Source organism: Procambarus clarkii, chromosome 35 (genome assembly GCF_040958095.1).
Source record: "Procambarus clarkii isolate CNS0578487 chromosome 35, FALCON_Pclarkii_2.0, whole genome shotgun sequence".
In the NCBI taxonomy this organism is placed as follows: domain Eukaryota; kingdom Metazoa; phylum Arthropoda; class Malacostraca; order Decapoda; family Cambaridae; genus Procambarus; species Procambarus clarkii.
The window spans coordinates 18292187-18310412 of NC_091184.1; the positions used below are offsets into that span (position 1 = coordinate 18292187).

Here is an 18226-nt window from a genome sequence, read left to right on the forward strand (position 1 = left end):
CCCCTGCCAGTAGAGGGGGGCTGGAGCTACACGTCAAGCACCAACCCCCTGCCAGTAGAGGGGGGCTGGAGCTACAGGTCCAGCACCAACCCCCTGCCAGTAGAGGGGGGGGGGCTGGAGCTACAGGTCCAGGGCCAACCCCTTGCCAGTAGAGGGGGCTGGAGCTACAGGTCCAGCACCAACCCCCTGCCAGTAGAGGGAAGGCTGGAGCTACAGGTCCAGGGCCAACCCTCTGCCAGTAAAGGGGGCTGGAGCTACAGGTCCAGAACCAACCCCCTACCAGTTGAGGAGGGCTGGAGCTACAGGTCCAGCGCCAACCCCCTGCCAGTAGAGGTGGGCAGGAGCTACAGGTCCAGCACCTACCCCCTGCCAGTAGAGGAGGGGGGCTGGAGCTATAGGTCCAGCACCATCCCTCTTCCAGTAGAGGTGGGCTGGAACTACAGGTCCAGCACCAACCCCCTGCCAGTAGAGGGGGGGCTGGAGCTACAGGTCCAGCACCAACCCCCTGCCAGTAGAGGTGGGCTGGAGCTACAGGTCCAGCACCAACCCCCTCCCAGTAGAGGGGGGGGGCTGGAGCTACAGATCCAGCACCAACCCCCCTCCCAGTAGAGGGGGGGGGGATGGAGCTACAGATCCAGCACCAACCCCCTGCCAGTAGAGGGGGGGGGGCTGGAGCTACTGGTCCAGCACCAATCCCCTGCCAGTAGAGGGAGGCTGGAGCTACAGGTCCAGCACGAACCCCCTGCCAGTAGAGGGGGGCTGGAGCTACTGGTCCAGTACTAACCCCCTGCCAGTAGAGGGGGGCTGGAGCTACAGGTCCAGCACCAACCCTCTTCCAGTAGAGGGGGGCTGGAGCTACAGGTCCAGTACATACCCCATGCCAGTAGAGAGGGGTTGGAACTACTAGTCCTGCACCAACCCCTGCCAGTAGAGGAGGGCTGGAGCTACAGGTCCAGCACCAACCGTCTGCCAGTAGAGGGGGGGGCTTGAGCTACAGGTCCAGCACCAAACCCCTGCCAGTAGAGGAGGGCTGGAGCTTCAGGTCCAGCACCATCCCGCTGCCAGTAGAGGGGGGCTGGAGCTACAGGTCCAGCACCAAACCCCTGCCAGTAGAGGGAGCTGGAGCTACAGGTCCAGCACCAACCTCCTTGCAGTAGAGGGGGCTGGAGCTACAGGTCCAGCACCAACCCCCTGCCAGTAGAGGAGGGCTGGAGCTACAGGTCCAGCGCCAACCCCAAGCCAGTAGAGGAGGGCTTGAGCTACAGGTCCAGCACCACCCCTCTGCCAGTAGAGGGGGGGCTGGAGCTACAGGTCCAGCACCAACCACCTGCCAATAGAGGGAAGGCTGGAGCTACAGGTCCAGGGCCAACCCCTTGCCAGTAGAGGGGGCTGGAGCTACAGGTCCAGCACCAACCCCCTGCCAGAAGAGGGAAGGCTGGAGCTACAGGTCCAGGGCCAACCCTCTGCCAGTAAAGGGGGCTGGAGCTACAGGTCCAGAACCAACCCCCTGCCAGTTGAGGAGGGCTGGAGCTTCAGGTCCAGCGCCAACCCCCTGCCAGTAGAGGTGGGCAGGAGCTACAGGTCCAGCACCAACCCCCAGCCAGTAGAGGGGGGCTGGAGCTACAGGTCCAGCACCAACCCCCTGCCAGTAGAGGGGGGGCTGGAGCTACACGTCAAGCACCAACCCCCTCCCAGATGAGGGGGGCTGGAGATACAGGTCCAGCACCTACCCCCTGCCAGTAGAGGGGGGCTGGAGCTACAGGTCCAGCACCTACCCCCTGCCAGTAAAGGGGGGCTGGAGCTACAGGTCCAGCACCAACCCCCTGCCAGTAGAGGGGGAGGGCTGGAGCTACAGGTACAACTCCAACCCCCTGCCAGTAGAGGGGGGCTGGAGCTACTGGTCCAGCACCTACCCCCTGCCAGTAGAGGGGGGCTGGAGCTACAGGTCCAGCACCTACCCCCTGCCAGTAAAGGGGGGCTGGAGCTACAGGTACAACTCCAACCCCTGCCAGTAGAGGAGGGGCTGGAGCTACAGGTCCAGCACCAACCCCCTGCCAGTAGAGGGGGGCTGGAGCTACTGGTCCAGCACCAACCCCCTGCCAGTAGGGGGGGGCTGGAGCTACAAGTCCAGAACTAACGCCCTGCCAGTAGAGGGGGACATGGAGCTACAGGTCCAGTACCAACCTCCTGCCAGAGGAGGGTCCTGGAGCTACAGGTCTAGCACCAACCCCTTGCCAGTAGAGAGGGGCTGGAGCTACAGGTCCAGCACCAACCCCCTGCCAGTAGAGAGGGGCTGGAGCTACAGGTCCAGCACCAACCCCCTGCCAGTAGAGGGGGCGGGCTGGAGCTACAGGTCCAGCACCAACCCCTTGCCAGTAGAGAGGGGCTGGAGCTACAGGTCCAACACCAACCCCCTGCCAGTAGAGGGGGGGGGCTGGAGCTACAGATCCAGCACCAACCCCCTGCCAGTAGAGGGGGGGGGGGCTGGAGCTACAGGTCCAGCACCAACCCCCTGCCAGTAGAGGGGGGGCTGGAGCTACTGGTCCTGCACCGACCCCCTGCCAGTAGAGGGGGGGGGGCTGGAGCTACAGTTGCAGCACCAACCGCCTGAAAGTAGAGGGGGGCTGGAACTACAGGTCCAGCACCCACCCCTTGCCAGTAGTGTGGGGCTGGAGCTACAGGTCCAGCACCAACCCCCTGCCAATAGAGCAGGGCTGGAGCTACAAGTCCAACACCAAACCCCTGCCAGTAAAGGGGGGCTGGAGCTACAGTTCCAGCACCTACCCCCTGCCAGTAGAGGGGGGGCTGGAGCTATAGGTCCAGCACCAACCCTCTTCCAGTAGAGGTGGGCTGGAGCTACAGGTCCAGCACCAACCCCCTGCCAGTAAAGGGGGGGCTGGAGCTACAGGTCCAGTACCAACCCCCTGCCAGTAGAGGGGGCTAGAGCTACAGATCCAGCACCAACCCCCAGCCAGTAGAGGGGGGGCTGGAGCTACAGGTCCAGCACCAACCCCCTGCCAGTAGAGGGGGGGGGGCTGGAGCTACAGGTCCAGCACCAACCCCCTGCCAGTAGAGGGGGGGGCTGGAGCTACAGGTCCAGCACCAACCCCCTGCCAGTAGAGGGGGGGGGCTGGAGCTACTGGTCCAGCACCAACCTCCTGCCAGTAGAGGGGGGCTGAAGCTATAGGTCCAGCACCACCCCTCTACCAGTAGAGGGGGGCTGGAGCTACAGGTCCAACACCAACCCCCTACCAGTAGTGGTGGGGTGGAGCTACACATCAAGCACCAACCCCCTCCCAGTAGAGGGGGGGCTGGAGCTTCAGGTCCAGCACCAACCCCCTGCCAGTAAAGGGGGGAGGCTGGAGCTACAGGTACAGCACCAACCCCCTGCCAGTAAAGGGGGGTCTGAAGCTACAAGTCCAGCACCAACCCTCTTCCAGTAGAGGGGGGCTGGAGCTACAGGTCAAGCAGCTACCCCCTGCCAGTAGAGGGAGCTGGAGCTACAGGTCCAGCACCAACCCGCTGCCAGTAGAGGGGGGCTGGAGCTACAGGTCCAGCACCAACCATCTGCCAGTCTAAGGGGTCCTGGAGCTTCAGGTCCAGCACCAATCCCCTGCCAGTAGAGGGGGGGCTGGAGCTACAGGTCCAGCACCAACCCCCTGCCAGTAGAGGGGGGGGGCTGGAGCTACAGGTCCAGCACCACCCCTCTACCAGTAGAGGGGGGCTGGAGCTACAGGTCCAGCACCAACCCGCTGCCAGTAGAGGGGGGCTGGAGCTACAGGTCCAGCACCAAACCCCTGCCAGTAGAAGGGGGCTGCAGCAACAGGTCCAGCACCAACCCCCTGCCAGTAGAGGAGGGCTGGAGCTACAAGTCCAGCGCCAACCCCAAGCCGGTAGAGGGGTGCTTGAGCTACAGGTCCAGCACCACCCCTCTGCCAGTAGAGGGGGGGCTGGAGCTACAGGTCCAGCACCAACCACCTGCCAATAGAGGAAAGGCTGGTGCTACAGGTCCAGGGACAACCCCCTGCCAGTAGAGGGGGCTGGAGCTACAGGTCCAGCACCAACCCCCTGCCAGTAGAGGGAAGGCTGGAGCTACAGGTCCAGGGCCAACCCCCTGCCAGTAAAGGGGGCTGGAGCTACAGGTCCAGCGCCAACCCCCTGCCAGTAGAGGGGGCGGGCTGGAGCTACAGGTCCAGCACAAACCCCTTGCCAGTAGAGAGGGGCTGGAGCTACAGGTCCAGCACCAACCCCCTGCCAGTAGAGGGGGCGGGCTGGAGCTACAGGTCCAGCACCATCCCCCTGTCAGTAGAGTGGGGCTGGAGCTACAGGTCCAGCACCAACCCCCAGCCAGTAGAGGGGGGCTGGAGCTACAGGTCCAGCACCAACCCCCTGCCAGTAGAGGGGGGGCTGGAGCTACACGTCAAGCACCAACCCCCTCCCATTAGAGGGGGGGGCTGGAGATACAGGTGCAGCACCTACCCCCTGCCAGTAGAGGGGGGCTGGAGCTACAGGTCCAGCACCTACCCCCTGCCAGTAGAGGGGGGCTGGAGCTACAAGTCCAGTACGAAACCCCTGCCAGTAGAGGGGGGCTGGAGCTACTGGTCCAGCACTAACCCCCTGCCAGTATAGGGGGGGCTGGAGCTATAGGTCCAGCACCTACCCCCTACCAGTAGAGGGGGGCTGGAGCTACAGGTCCAGCACGAACCCCCTGCCAGTAGAGGGGGGCTGAAGCTACAGGTCAAGCAGCTACCCCTTGCCAGTAGAGGAAGGTTGGAGCTACAGGTCCAGCACCAACCATCTGGCAGTTTAAGGGGTACTGGAGCTTCAGGTCCAGCACCAATCCCCTGCCAGTAGAGGGGGGGCTGGAGCAACAGGTCCAGCACCAACCCCCTGCCAGTAGAGGAAGGTTGGAGCTACAGGTCCAGCACCAACCATCTGCCAGTAGAAGGGGTCCTGGAGCTTCAGGTCCAGCACCAATAACTTGCCAGTAGAGGGGGGGGGCTGGAGCTACAGGTCCAGCACCAACCCCCTGCCAGTAGAGGGGGGGCTGGAGCTACAGGTCCAGCCCCACCCCTCTACCAGTAGAGGGGGGCTGGAGCTACAGGTCCAGCACCAACCCGCTGCCAGTAGAGGGGGGCTTGAGCTACAATTCCAGCACCAAACCCCTGCCAGAAGAGGGGGCTGGAGCTACAGGTCCAGCACCAACCCCCTGCCAGTAGAAGGGGGCTGGAGCTACAGGTCCAGCACCAACCCCCTGCCAGTAGAGGAGGGCTGGAGCTACAGGTCCAGCGCCAACCCCCTGCCAGTAGAGGGGTCTGGAGCTACAGGTCCAGGGCCAACCCCCTGCCAGTAGAGGGGGGCTGGAGCTACAGGTCCAGCACCACCCCTCTGCCAGTAGAGGGAAGGCTGGAGCTACAGGTCCAGGGCCAACCTCCTGCCAGTAGAGGGGGGCTGGAGTTACAGGTCCAGCACCAACCCCCCTCCTAGTAGAGGGGGCTGGAGCTACAGGTCCAGCACCATCCCCCTGCCAATAGAGGGGGGTTGGAGTTACAGGTTCAGGACCAACCCCCTGCCTGTAAAAGGCGCGGCTAGAGCTACAGGTCCAGCATCAACCCCCTGCCAGTAGAGGGGGCTGGAGCTACATATTCAGGGCCAACCCCCTGCCAGTAGAGGGAGGCTTTAGCTACAGGTCCAGGACCAATCCCCTGCCAGTAGAGGAGGGCTGGAGCTACAGGTCCATCTCCAACCCCCTGCCAGTAGAGGTGGGGGGGGGGGGACCTCGAGCTTCAGGTCCAGCAGGAACCCCCTGCCTGGAGAGGGACCTGGAGTTGCAGGTCCAGCACCATCCCCCTGCCAGTAGAGGAGGCTGGAGCTGCAGGTCAAGCACCAACCCCCTGCCAGTAGAGGGGGGGGGGCTGGAGCTACAGGTCCAGCACCAACCCCGTGCCAGTAGAGAGGGGGCTTGAGCTATAGGTCCAGCACCATCCCCCTGCCAGTAGAGGAGGCTGGATCTACAGGTCGAGCATCAACCCCCTGCCAATAGAGGGGAGCTGCAGCTACAGGTCCAGCATCAACCCCCTGCCATTAGAGGTAGTCTGGAGCTACAGGTCCAGCATCAACCCCCTGCCAGTAGAGGGGGCTGGAGCTACAGATTCAGGGCCAACCCCCTGCCAGTAGAGGGGAGCTAGAGCTACAGGTCCAGCACCAACCCCCTGCTAGTAGAGAGGGGCTGGATCTACAGGTCCAGCACCAACCCCCTGCCAGTAGAGGGGGGCTGGAGCTACAGGTCAGGCGCAAACCCCCTGCCAGTAGAGGGGGGGAAGGAACTGCAGGTTCAGCACCAACCCCCTGCCAGTAGAGGGGGGGCTGGCGCTACAGATCCAGGGTCAACCCCCCTGCCAGTAGAAGGGAGCTGAAGATACAGGTTCAACACCAAATCCCTGCCAGTAGAGGGGGCTGGAGCTACAGATTCAGGGCCAACCCCCTGCCAGTAGAGGGGAGCTAGAGCTACAGGTCCAGCACCAACCCCCTGCTAGTAGAGGGGGGCTGGAGCTACAGGTCCAGCACCAACCCCCTGCCAGTAGAGGGGTGCTGGAGCTACAGGTCCAGCACCAACCTCCTGCCAAGTAGAGGGGGGGGCTGGAGCTACAGGTCCAGCTCCAACCCACTGCCAGTAGAAGGGGGAGCCTGGAGCTACAGGTCCAGGACCAACTCCCTGCCTGTAGAGGGGGAAGGCTGGAGCTACAGGTCCAGCTCCAACCCCCCCCCTGCCGGTAGAGGTGGGCTGGAGGTACAGGTTCAGCACCAACCCCCTGCCAGTAGAGGGGGAGGCTGGAGCTACAGGTTCAGCACCAACCCCCTGCCAGTAGAGGGGGGAGGCTGGAGCTACAGGTCCAGCACAAACCCCCTGCCTGTAGAGGGGGGGGGCTGGAGCTACAGGTCCAGGACCAACCCCATGCCAGTAGAAGGGGCTGGAGCTACAGGTCTAGCACCAACTCCCTGCTAGTAGAGGGGGGCTGGAGCTACAGGTCTAGCATCAACCCCCTGCCAGTAGAGGGGGGCTGGAGCTACAGGTCTAGCATCAACCCCGTGCCAGTAAAGGGGGGCTGGAGCTACAGGTCTAGCACCAACCCCCTGCCAGTAGAGGAGGCTGGAGCTGCAGGTCAAGCAGCAACCCCCTGCCAGTAGAGGGGGCTGGAGCTACAGGTTCAGCACCAACCCCCTGCCAGTAGAGGGGGGGGGGGGGCTGGAGCTACAGGTGGAGCACCAACCCCCTGCCAGTAGAGGGGGCTGGAGCTACAGGTCCAGCACTAACCACCTGCCAACAGAGCGGGGCTGGAGCTACAGGTCCAGCACTAACCACCTGCCAACAGAGCAGGGCTGGAGCTACAATTCCAACACCAACCCCCTGCCAGTAGAGGGGGCTTGAGCTACAGGTCCAGCACCAACGCCCTGCCAGTAGAGCGGGGGCGGGGCTGGAGCTACAGGTGCAGCACCTACCCCCTCCCAGTAGAGGGGGGGCGGGGCTGGAGCTACAGGTGCAGCACCTACCCCCTGCCAGTAGAAGGGGGCTGGAGCTACAGGTCCAGCACCTACCCCCTGCCAGTAGAGGGGGGCTGGAGCTACAGGTCCAGCACCTACCCCCTGCCAGTAGAGGGGTGGCTGGAGCTACAGGTCCAGCACCTACCCCCCCGGCAGGTAGAGCGGGACTGGAGCTACAGGTCCAGCACCAACCCCCTGCCAGTAGAGGGGGGCTGGAACTACAGGTCCAGCAGCATCCCCTGCCAGTAGAGGGGGGCTGGGTCAACACATCCAACACCAACCCCCCTGCCAGTAGAGGGGGGGGGGCTGGAGCTGCAGGTCCAGCACCAATCCCCTGCCAGTAGAGGGGGGCTGGAGCTACAGGTCCAGCACCAACCCCCTGCCAGTAGAAGGGGACTGGAGCTACAGGTCCAGAACCAACCCCCTTCCAGTAGAGGGGGGGCTGGATTTTCAGGTCCAGCACCAACCCCCTGCCACTAGAGGGGGGGGGGTGGTCTGGAACTACAGGTCAAGAACCAACCCCCTGCCAGTAGAAAGGACTGGAGCTACAGATTCAGGGCCAACCCCCTACCAGTAGAGGGGAGCTAGAGCTACAGGTCCAGCACCATCCCCCTGCTAGTAGAGGGGGGCTGGAGCTGCAGATCCAGGACCAACCCCATGCCAATAGAGGGGGGGCTGGAGCTACAGGTCCAGCACCATCCCCCCTGCCAGTAGAGGGGTGCTGGAGCTATAGGTCCAGCATCAACCCCCTGCCAGTAGAGGAGGGCTGGATCTACAGGTCCAGGACCAACCTCCTGCCAGTAGAGGAGGCTGGAGCTACAGGTCAAGCACCAACCCCCTGCCAGTAGAGGGGGGGAAGGAACTGCAGGTTCAGCACCTACCCCCTGCCAGTAGAGGTGGGCTGGAGCTACAGATCCAGCACCAACCCCCGGCCAGTGGAGGTGGGGGGCTGGAGCTACTGGTCCAGCACCAACCCCCTGCCAGTAGAGGGGGGCTGGAGCTACAGGTCCAGCACGATCCCCCTGCCAGTAGAGGGGGGGCTGGAGCTACAGGTCCAGCACCAACCCCCTGCCAGTAGAGGTGGGGGGCTGGAGCTACAGGTCCAGCACCAACCCCCTGCCCGTAGAGGGGGCTGCAGCTACAGGTCCAGTACCAACCCTCTTCCAGTAGAGGGGGGCTGGAGCTACAGGTCCAGCACCAACCCTCTTCCAGTAGAGGGGGGCTGGAGCTACAGGTCCAGCACCTACCCCCTGTCAGTAGAGGGGGGTTGGAACTACTAGTCCTGCACCAACCCCTGCCAGTAGAGGGGACTGGAGCTACAGGTCCAGCACCAACCCCCTGTCAGTAGAGGGGGGCTGGAGCTACAGGTCCAGCACCTACCCTCTGCCAGTAGAGGAGGGCTGGAGCTATAAGGCCAGCCCCAACCCCCCCCCCCCTGCCAGTAGAGGGGGGCTGGAGCTAAAGGTCCAGCACCAACCCCCTGCGAGTAGAGGGGTGGCTGGAGCTACAGGTCCAGCACCTACCCCCTGCCAGTAGAGGGAGGTTGGAACTACTAGTCCTGCACCAAACCCCTGCCAGTAGAGGGGGGGCTAGAGCTACAGGTCCAGCATCAACCCCCTGCCAGTAGAGTGTGGCTGGAGCTACAGGTCTAGCACCAACCCCCTGCCAGTAGAGGGGGGCTGCAGCTACAGGTCCAGCACCAACCCCCAGCCAGTAGAGGGGGGGGGGCTAGAGCTACAGGTCCAGCATCAACCCCCTGCCAGTAGAGGGGGGCTAAAGTTACAGGTCCAGGACCAACCCCACCCTGCCCGTAGAGGGGGCTGCAGCTACAGGTCCAGCACCAACCCCCTGCCAGTAGAGGGGAGCTAGAGCTACAGGTCTAGCACCAACCCCCTGCTAGTAGAGGGGGGCTGGAGCTACAAGTCCAGGACCAACCCCATGCCAATAGAGGGGGGGGGCTGGAGCTACAGGTCCAGCACCATCTCCCCTGCCAGTAGAGGGGGGCTGGAGCTATAGGTCCAGCATCAACCCCTGCCAGTAGAGGAGGGCTGGATCTACAGATCCTGCACCAACCTCCTGTCAGTAGAGGAGGCTGGAACTACAGATCCAGCGCCAACCCCCTGACAGTAGAGGGGAGCTGGAGCTACAGGTGCAGCACCAACCCCATGCCAATAGAGGGGAGGGGGGCTGGAGCTACAGCTACAGCACTAACCTCCTGCCAGTAGAGGGGGGGCTGGAGCTACAGGTCCAGCACCAACCCCTTGCCTGTAGAGGGGGCCTGGAGCTACAGGTCCAGCACCAACCCCCTACCAGTAGAGGGGGGCTGGAGCTACAGTTCCAGCACCAACCCCCCTCCTAGTAGAGCGGGGCTGGAGTTACAGGTCCAGCACCAACCCCCTGCCAGTAGAAGGGGGCTGGAGCTACAGGTCCAGCACCAAACCCCTGCCAGTAGAGGGGGGCTGTAGCTACAGGTCCAGGACCAATCCCCTGCCAGTAGAGGGGGCTGGAGCTAAAGGTCCAGCACCAACCCCCTGCCAGTAGAAGGCGGAGTGGAGCTACAGATTCAGGGCCAACCCCCTGGCTATAGAGGATGGCTGGAGCTACAGGTCCATCTCCAACCCCCTGCCAGTAGAGGGGGGCTGGAGCTACAGGTCCAGCACCATCCCCCTGCCAATAGAGGAGGCTGGATTTGCAGGTCAAGGACCAACCCCCTGCCAGTAGAGTGCGGGGGGGCTGGAGCTACAGGTCCAGCACCAACCCCCTGCCATTAGAGGGGGGGGGGCTGGAGCTACAGGTCCAGCACCAACCCCCTTCTAGTAGAGGGGGGTGGGGCTGGAGCTACAGTTCCAGCACCAACCCTTTGCCAGAAGAGGGGGGCTGGAGCTACAGGTCCAGCACCAACCCCCTGCCAGTAGAGGGGGCTGGATCTACAGATTCAGGGCCAACCCCCTGCCAGTAGAGGGGAGCTAGAGCTACAGGTCCAGCACCAACCCCCTGCTAGTAGAGGGGGGCTGGATCTACAGGTCCAGCACTAACCTCCTGCCAGTAGACGGGGGCTGGAGCTACAGGTCCAGCACCAACCCCCTGCCAGTAGAGGGGGGGCTGGAGCTACAGATTCAGGGCCAACCCCCTGCCAGTGGAGGGGAGCTAGAGCTACAGGTCCAGCACCAACCCCCTGCCAGTAGAGGGGGGCTGGAGCTACAGGTCCAGCACCAACCTCCTACCAGTAGAGGGGGCCTGGAGCTACAAGTCCAGCACCATTCCCCTGCCAGTAGAGGGGGCTGGAGCTACAGGTCCAGCACCAACCCCCTGCCAGTAGAAGGGGGCTGGAGCTACAAGTCCAGCACCATTCCCCTGCCAGTAGAGGGGGCTGGAGCTACAGGTCCAGCACCAACCTCCTGCCAGTTGAGGGGGCTGGAGCTACAGGTCCAGCATCAACCCTCTGCCGGTAGAGGGGGGCTGGAGTCTTCATTTCCAGGACCAACCCCCTGCCAGTTGAGGGGGGGCTGGAGCTACAGATCCAGGGTCAACCCCCTGCCAGTAGAAGGGAGCTGAAGCTACAGGTTCAGCACCAACCCCCTGCCAGTAGAGGGGGGCTGGAGCTACAGGTCCAGCACCAATCCCCTGCCAGTAGAGGGGGGAGGCTGGAGCTACAGGTCCAGGACCAACCCCCTGCCAGTACAGGGGGGGGGGCTGGAGCTACAGGTCCAGCACCAACCCCTTTCTAGTAGAGGGGGGTGGGGCTGGAGCTACAGTTCCAGCACCAACCCTTTGCCAGAAGAGGGGGGCTGGAGCTACAGGTCCAGCACCAACCCCCTGCCAGTAGAGGGGGCTGGAGCTACAGATTCAGGGCCAACCCCCTGCCAGTAGAGGGGAGCTAGAGCTACAGGTCCAGCACCAACCCCCTGCTAGTAGAGGGGGGCTGGATCTACAGGTCCAGCACTAACCTCCTGCCAGTAGAGGGGGGCTGGAGCTACAGGTCCAGCACCAACCCCCTGCCAGTAGAGGGGGGGCTGGAGCTACAGATTCAGGGCCAACCCCCTGCCAGTGGAGGGGAGCTAGAGCTACAGGTCCAGCACCAACCCCCTGCCAGTAGAGGGGGGCTGGAGCTACAAGTCCAGCACCAACCTCCTGCCAGTAGAGGGGGCCTGGAGCTACAGGTCCAGCACCAAATCCCTGCCAGTAGATGGGGCTGAAGCTACAGGTCAAGCACCAACCCCCTGCCAGTAGAAAAGGGGCTGGAGCTATAGGTTCAGCAACAACCCCCTACCAGTAGAGGGGGGCTAGAGCTACAGGTCCAGCACCAACCCCCTGCCAGTAGAGGGGGGCTGGAGCTACAGGTCCAGCACCAACCTCGTGCCAGTAGAGGGGGCCTGGAGTTACAGGTCCAGTACCAACCCCCTGCCAGTAGAGGGGGGGGGGCTGGAGCTACAGGTCCAGCTCCAACCCACTGCCAGTACAGGGGGGAGGCTGGAGCTACAGGTCCAGCACGAACCCCCTGCCTGAAGAGGGGGGAGGCTTGAGCTACAGGTCCAGCTCCAACCCCCCCCCCCCCCTTCCTGCCGGTAGAGGTGGGCTGGAGGTACAGGTTCAGTATCAACCCCCTGCCAGTAGAGGGGGAGGCTAGAGCTACAGGTTCAGCACCAACCCCCTGACAGTAGAGTGGGGATTCTGGAGCTACAGGTCCAGCACCAACCCCCTGCCTGTAGAGGGGGGGCTGGAGCTACAGCGCCAGGACCAACCCCCTGCCAGTAGAGGGTGGCTGGAGCTACAGGTCTAGCACCAATCCCCTGCCAGTAGAGGGGGGCTGGAGCTACAGGTCTAGCATCAACCCCCTGCCAGTAGAAGGGGGCTGGAGCTACAGGTCCAGCACCATCCCCTTGCCTGTAGAGGAGGCTTTAGCTGCAGGTCAAGCACCAACCCCCTGCCAGTAGAGCGGGGCTGGAGCTACAGGTCCAGCACCAACCCCCTCCCAGTAGAGAGGGGGCGGGGCTGGAGCTACAGGTCCAGGACCAACCCCATGCCAGTAGAAGGGGCTGGAGCTACAGGTCCATCATCAATCCCCTGCTAGTACAGGTGGCCGGAGCTACAGGTCCAGGATCAACCCCCTGCCAGTAGAGGGGGGTAGAGCTACAGGTCTAGCACCAATCCCCTGCCAGTTGAGGGGGGCTGGAGCTACAGGTCTAGCATCAACCCCCTACCAGTAGAGGGGGGCTGGAGCTACAGGTCCAGCACCATCCCCTTGCCAGTAGAGGAGGCTGGAGCTGCAGGTCAAGCACCAACCCCCTGCCAGTAGAGGGGGCTGGAGCTACAGGTTCAGCACCAACCCCCTGCCAGTAGAGGGGGGGGGCTGGAGCTACAGGTGCAACACCAACCCCCTGCCAGTAGAGGGGGGCTGGAACTACAGGTCCAGCACCCACTCCTTGCCAGTAGTGTGGGGCTGGAGCTACAGGTCCAGCACCAACCCCCTGCCAACAGAGCAGGGCTGGAGCTACTAGTCCAACACCAACCCCCTGCCAGTAGAGGGGGCTAGAGCTACAGCTCCAGCACCAACCCCCTGCCAGTAAAGGGGGCTGGAGCTAAAGATCCTGCAACAACCCCCTGCCAGTAGAGGGGGGGGCGGGCCTGGAGCTACAGGTGCAGCACCTACCCCCTGCCAGTAGGAGGAGGCTGGAGCTACAGGTCCAGCACCTACCCCCTGCCAGTAGAGGGGGGGCGGGCCTGGAGCTACAGGTGCAGCACCTACCCCCTGCCAGTAGAAGGAGGCTGGAGCTACAGGTCCAGCACCTACCCCCTGCCAGTAGAGGGGGGCTGGAGCTATAGGTCCAGCACCTACCCCCTGTCAGTAGAGGGGGGTTGGAACTACTAGTCCGGCACCAACCCCTGCCAGTAGAGAGGACTGGAGCTACAGGTCCAGCACCAACCCCCTGCCAGTAGAGGAGGGCTGGAGCTACATGTCCACCACCTACCCTCTGCCAGTAGAGGAGGGCTGGAGCTATAAGGCCAGCCCCAACGCCCCACCAGTAGAGGAGGGCTGGAGCTACAGGTCCAGCACCAACCCCCTGCCACTAGATGGGGGCGGGAGCTACAGGTCCAGCACCAACCCCCTGCCAGTAGAAGGGGACTAGAGCTACAGGTCCAGAACCAACCCCATTCCAGTAGAGGGGGGGCTGGAGCTACAGGTCCAGCACCAACCCCCTTCCAGTAGAGGGGGTCTGGAGCTACAGGTCCAGCACCAACCCCCTGCTAGTAGAGGGAGGCTGGAGCTACAGGTCCAGCAGCATCCCCTGCCAGTAGAGGGGGGCTGGGTCAACACATCCAACACCAACCCCCTGCCAGTAGAGGGGGAGGGCTGGAGCTGCAGGTCCAGCACCAATCCCCTGCCAGTAGAGGGGGGCTGGAGCTACAGGTCCAGCACCAACCCCCTGCCAGTAGAAGGGGACTGGAGCTACAGGTCCAGAACCAACCCCCTTCCAGTAGAGGGGGGGCTGGAGTTTCAGGTCCAGCACCAACCCCCTGCCACTAGAGGGAGTTACAGGTTCAGGACCAACCCCACCCTGCCCGTAGAGGGGGCTGCAGCTACAGGTCTAGCACCAACACCCTGCCAGTAGAGGGGGGGGGGCTAGAGCTACAGGTCCAGCATCAACTCGCTTCCAGTAGAGAGGGCTGGAGCTACAGATTCAGGGCCAACCCCCTGCCAGTAGAGTGTGGCTGGAGCTACAGGTCTAGCACCAACCCCCTGCCAGTAGAGGGGGGCTGGAGTTACAGGTCCAGGGCCAACCCCACCCTGCCCGTAGAGGGGGCTACAGATACAGGTCCAGCACCAACCCCCTGCCAGTAGAGGGGGGGCTAGAGCTACAGGTCCAGCATAAACCCCCTGAGAGTAGAGGGGGCTGGAACTATTGGTTCAGCACCATCCCCTTGACAGTAGAGGGGGCTGGAGCTACAGGTTCAGCACCAACCCCCCTGCCAGTAGAGGGGGGCTAAAGTTACAGGTCCAGCACAACCCCCTGCCAGTAGAGGGGGGCTGAAGCTACAGGTCTAGCACAACCCCCCTTCCAGTTGAGCGGGGCTGGAGCTACAGGTCCAGCACCAACCCCCTGCCATTAGAGGGGGGGTTGGTGCTACAGGTCCAGCACCAACCCCCTGCCAGTAGGGGGGGGGCTGGAGCTACAGGTCCAGCATAATGGGGCTGTCACTGCCCACAGGTGATAATGGGGCTGACACTGACCACAGGTGATAATGGGGCTTTTACAGTGACCACAGGTGATAATGGGGCTGACTCTGCCCACTGATGATAATGGGGCTGACACTGTCCACAGGTGATAATGGGGCTGACACTGACCACTAGTGATAATGGGGCTGACACTGACCACAGGTCATAATGGGGCTGACACTGACCACAGGTGATAATGGGGCTGACACTGACCACAGGTGATAATGGGGCTGACACTGCCCACTGGTGATAATGGGGCTGACTCTGCCCACTGGTGATAATGGGGCTGACACTGTCCACAGGTGATAATGGGGCTGACACTGACCACAAGTGATAATGGGGCTGACACTGACCACAGGTCATAATGGGGCTGACACTGTCCACAGGTCATAATGGGGCTGACTCTGCCCACTGGTGATAATGGGACTGACTCTGCCCACTGGTGATAATGGGGCTGACGCTGACCACAGGTAATAATGGGGCTGACACTGACCACAGGTGATAATGGGGCTGACACTGCCCACAGGTCATAATGGGGCTGACACTGTCCACAGGTCATAATGGGGCTGACTCTGCCCACTGGTGATAATGGGACTGACTCTGCCCACTGGTAATAATGGGGCTGACGCTGACCACAGGTAATAATGGGGCTGACACTGACCACAGGTGATAATGGGGCTGACACTGCCCACTGGTGATAATGGGGCTGACACTGTCCACAGGTAATAATGGGGCTGACACTGACCACAGGTGATAATGGGGCTGACTCTGCCCACTGGTGATAATGGGGCTGACGCTGACCACAGGTAATAATGCGGCTGACACTGACCACAGGTGATAATGGGGCTGACTCTGCCCACTGGTGATAATGGGGCTGACACTGACCACAGGTAATAATGGGGCTGACTCTGCCCACTGGTGATAATGGGGCTGACGCTGATCACAGGTGATAATGGGGCTGACACTGACCACAGGTGATAATGGGGCTGACACTGCCCACTGGTGATAATGGGGCTGACTCTGCCCACTGGTGATAATGGGGCTGACGCTGACTACAGGTAATAATGGGGCTGACGCTGACCACAGGTGATAATGGGGCTGACACTGACCACAGGTGATAATGGGGCTGACGCTGATCATAGGTGATAATGGGGCTGACACTGACCACAGGTGATAATGGGGCTGACACTGACCACAGGTGATAATGGGGCTGACACTGACCACAGGTGATAATGGGGCTGACACTGACCACAGGTCATAATGGGGCTGACTCTGCCCACTGGTGATAATGGGGCTGACACTGACCACAGGTGATAATGGGGCTGACGCTGATCACAAGTGATAATGGGGCTGACACTGACCACAGGTGATAATGGGGCTCTCTCTGCCCACTGGTGATAATGGGGCTAACACTGACCACAGGTGATAATGGGGCTGACACTGTCCACTGGTCATAATTTGGCTGACACTGACCACAGGTGATAATGGGGCTGACACTGCCCACTGGTGATAATGGGGCTGACTCTGCCCACTGGTGATAATGGGGCTGACACTGACCACAGGTGATAATGGGGCTGACGCTGATCACAAGTGATAATGGGAATGACACTGACCACAGGTGATAATGGGGCTCTCTCTGCCCACTGGTGATAATGGGGCTGACACTGTCCACAGGTGATAATGGGGCTGACACTGACCACAGGTGATAATGGGGCTGACACTGTCCACAGGTGATAATGGGGCTGACACTGTCCACAGGTGATAATGGGGCTGTCACTGCCTACAGGTGATAATGGGGCTGACACTGTCCACAGGTGATAATGGGGCTGACACTGACCACAGGTGATAATGGGGCTGACACTGACCACAGGTGATAATGGGGCTGACACTGACCACAGGTGATAATGGGGCTGACACTGACCACAGGTGATAATGGGGCTGACACTGACCACAGGTGATAATGGGGCTGACTCTGCCCACTGGTGATAATGGGGCTGACACTGTCCACAGGTGATAATGGGGCTGACACTGACCACAGGTGATAATGGGGCTGACACTGTCCACAGGTAATAATGGGGCTGACACTGACCACAGGTGATAATGGTGCTGACACTGTCCACTGGTGATAATGGGACTGACACTGACCACAGGTGATAATGGGGCTGACACTGTCCACAGGTTGAGGACCTCCGCAGGATGAGGGAGCCCGTCAAGAGGCTGGTGGAGGCTGGCCGGGTGTTGGCTGTCCAGGAAGACCAAGATGGCCGCCGCTCCGCCAGGATAACTCTACAAGACGGACAGATGTACCTCCACCCACTCCTGCGTCAGCCCACGCCCGCCCACGCCCACGCCCTCCAGGTTACTTTATTACACCCACTAGTCTTACTGACATTACTGATTTACTGAGTTATCATAACTAACATGATAACATTTTGTTATAGTTATCAGCATGATTTATTTCATTTCCTGCAGGAGAGTGAGGTTGTGGGCGTGCTGGAGCCCTCCTGCACCCTGGCGTTCCTTGACCTCGGGTGGGCGGGGTCAACAAGAGGGCGGGTCACCATCCGGCTGACCCCTGACACTCCGCTGGCCAGACAGTTTGTGTTGTTGTGTACGGGCCAGCGGGGCCACACCTACCGCAACACTAAACTGTTGGAGGTGTGGCACAAGGGTCAGTCGTGGGAGTATGTGGTGGGCGGAGACTACGAGAGTAATGATGGTGAGGGAGGAGCCCCACTGCTGCCTGACCTCCAGGGGCAGTACCGGGGGTCAGGCCGGGCAGGAGCTGTGTTGTGCTGCGATGATCCGGGGGATCCCACGAGTGCCCAGTTCTTCATCACCACCAGGGACCTCCAGGATGGTCGCCAGTGGCCAGATGTCTTCGGTGATGTGGTGAGCGGCCTGGATGTGGTGAGGGCAGCAGTCAACCACAGTGACATTACGGAGGTGACTGTGGTGGACTGTGGTGTTGTGCTGCCACTCTAGTTCACTGTACCATCACCATCACTACTGTGGTGTTGTGCTGCCACTCTAGTTCACTGTACCACCACCATCACTACTGTGGTGTTGTGCTGCCACTCTAGTTCACTGTACCACCACCATCACTACTGTGGTGTTGTGCTGCCACTCTAGTTCACTATCACCACTACTGTGGTGTTGTGCTGCCACTCTAGTTCACTGTACCATCACCATCATCACTGTGGTGTTGTGCTGCCACTCTAGTTCACTGTACCACCACCATCACTACTGTGGTGTTGTGCTGCCACTCTAGTTCACTGTACCATCACCATCATCACTGTGGTGTTGTGCTGCCACTCTAGTTCACTGTACCACCACCATCACTACTGTGGTGTTGTGCTGCCACTCTAGTTCACTGTACCATCACCATCACTACTGTGGTGTTGTGCTGCCACTCTAGTTCACTGTACCATCACCATCACTACTGTGGTGTTGTGCTGCCACTCTAGT

General features: G+C 61.6%; 1 protein-coding gene across 1 annotated transcript in view; it reads left to right on the plus strand.

Moving 5' to 3' along the window:
- The window catches only part of LOC138371373 (uncharacterized), a 74153-nt gene extending 56065 nt beyond the window's left edge, over positions 1-18088 (plus strand). Inside the window, exons 5-6 of the mRNA XM_069336156.1 lie at positions 16937-17116; positions 17231-18088. Coding sequence (XP_069192257.1) covers positions 16937-17116; positions 17231-17743 — 693 coding nt within the window. The 3' untranslated portion in view covers positions 17744-18088. The remainder of the gene's footprint in view (positions 1-16936; positions 17117-17230) is intronic.
- Positions 18089-18226: the final 138 nt, after the last annotated feature.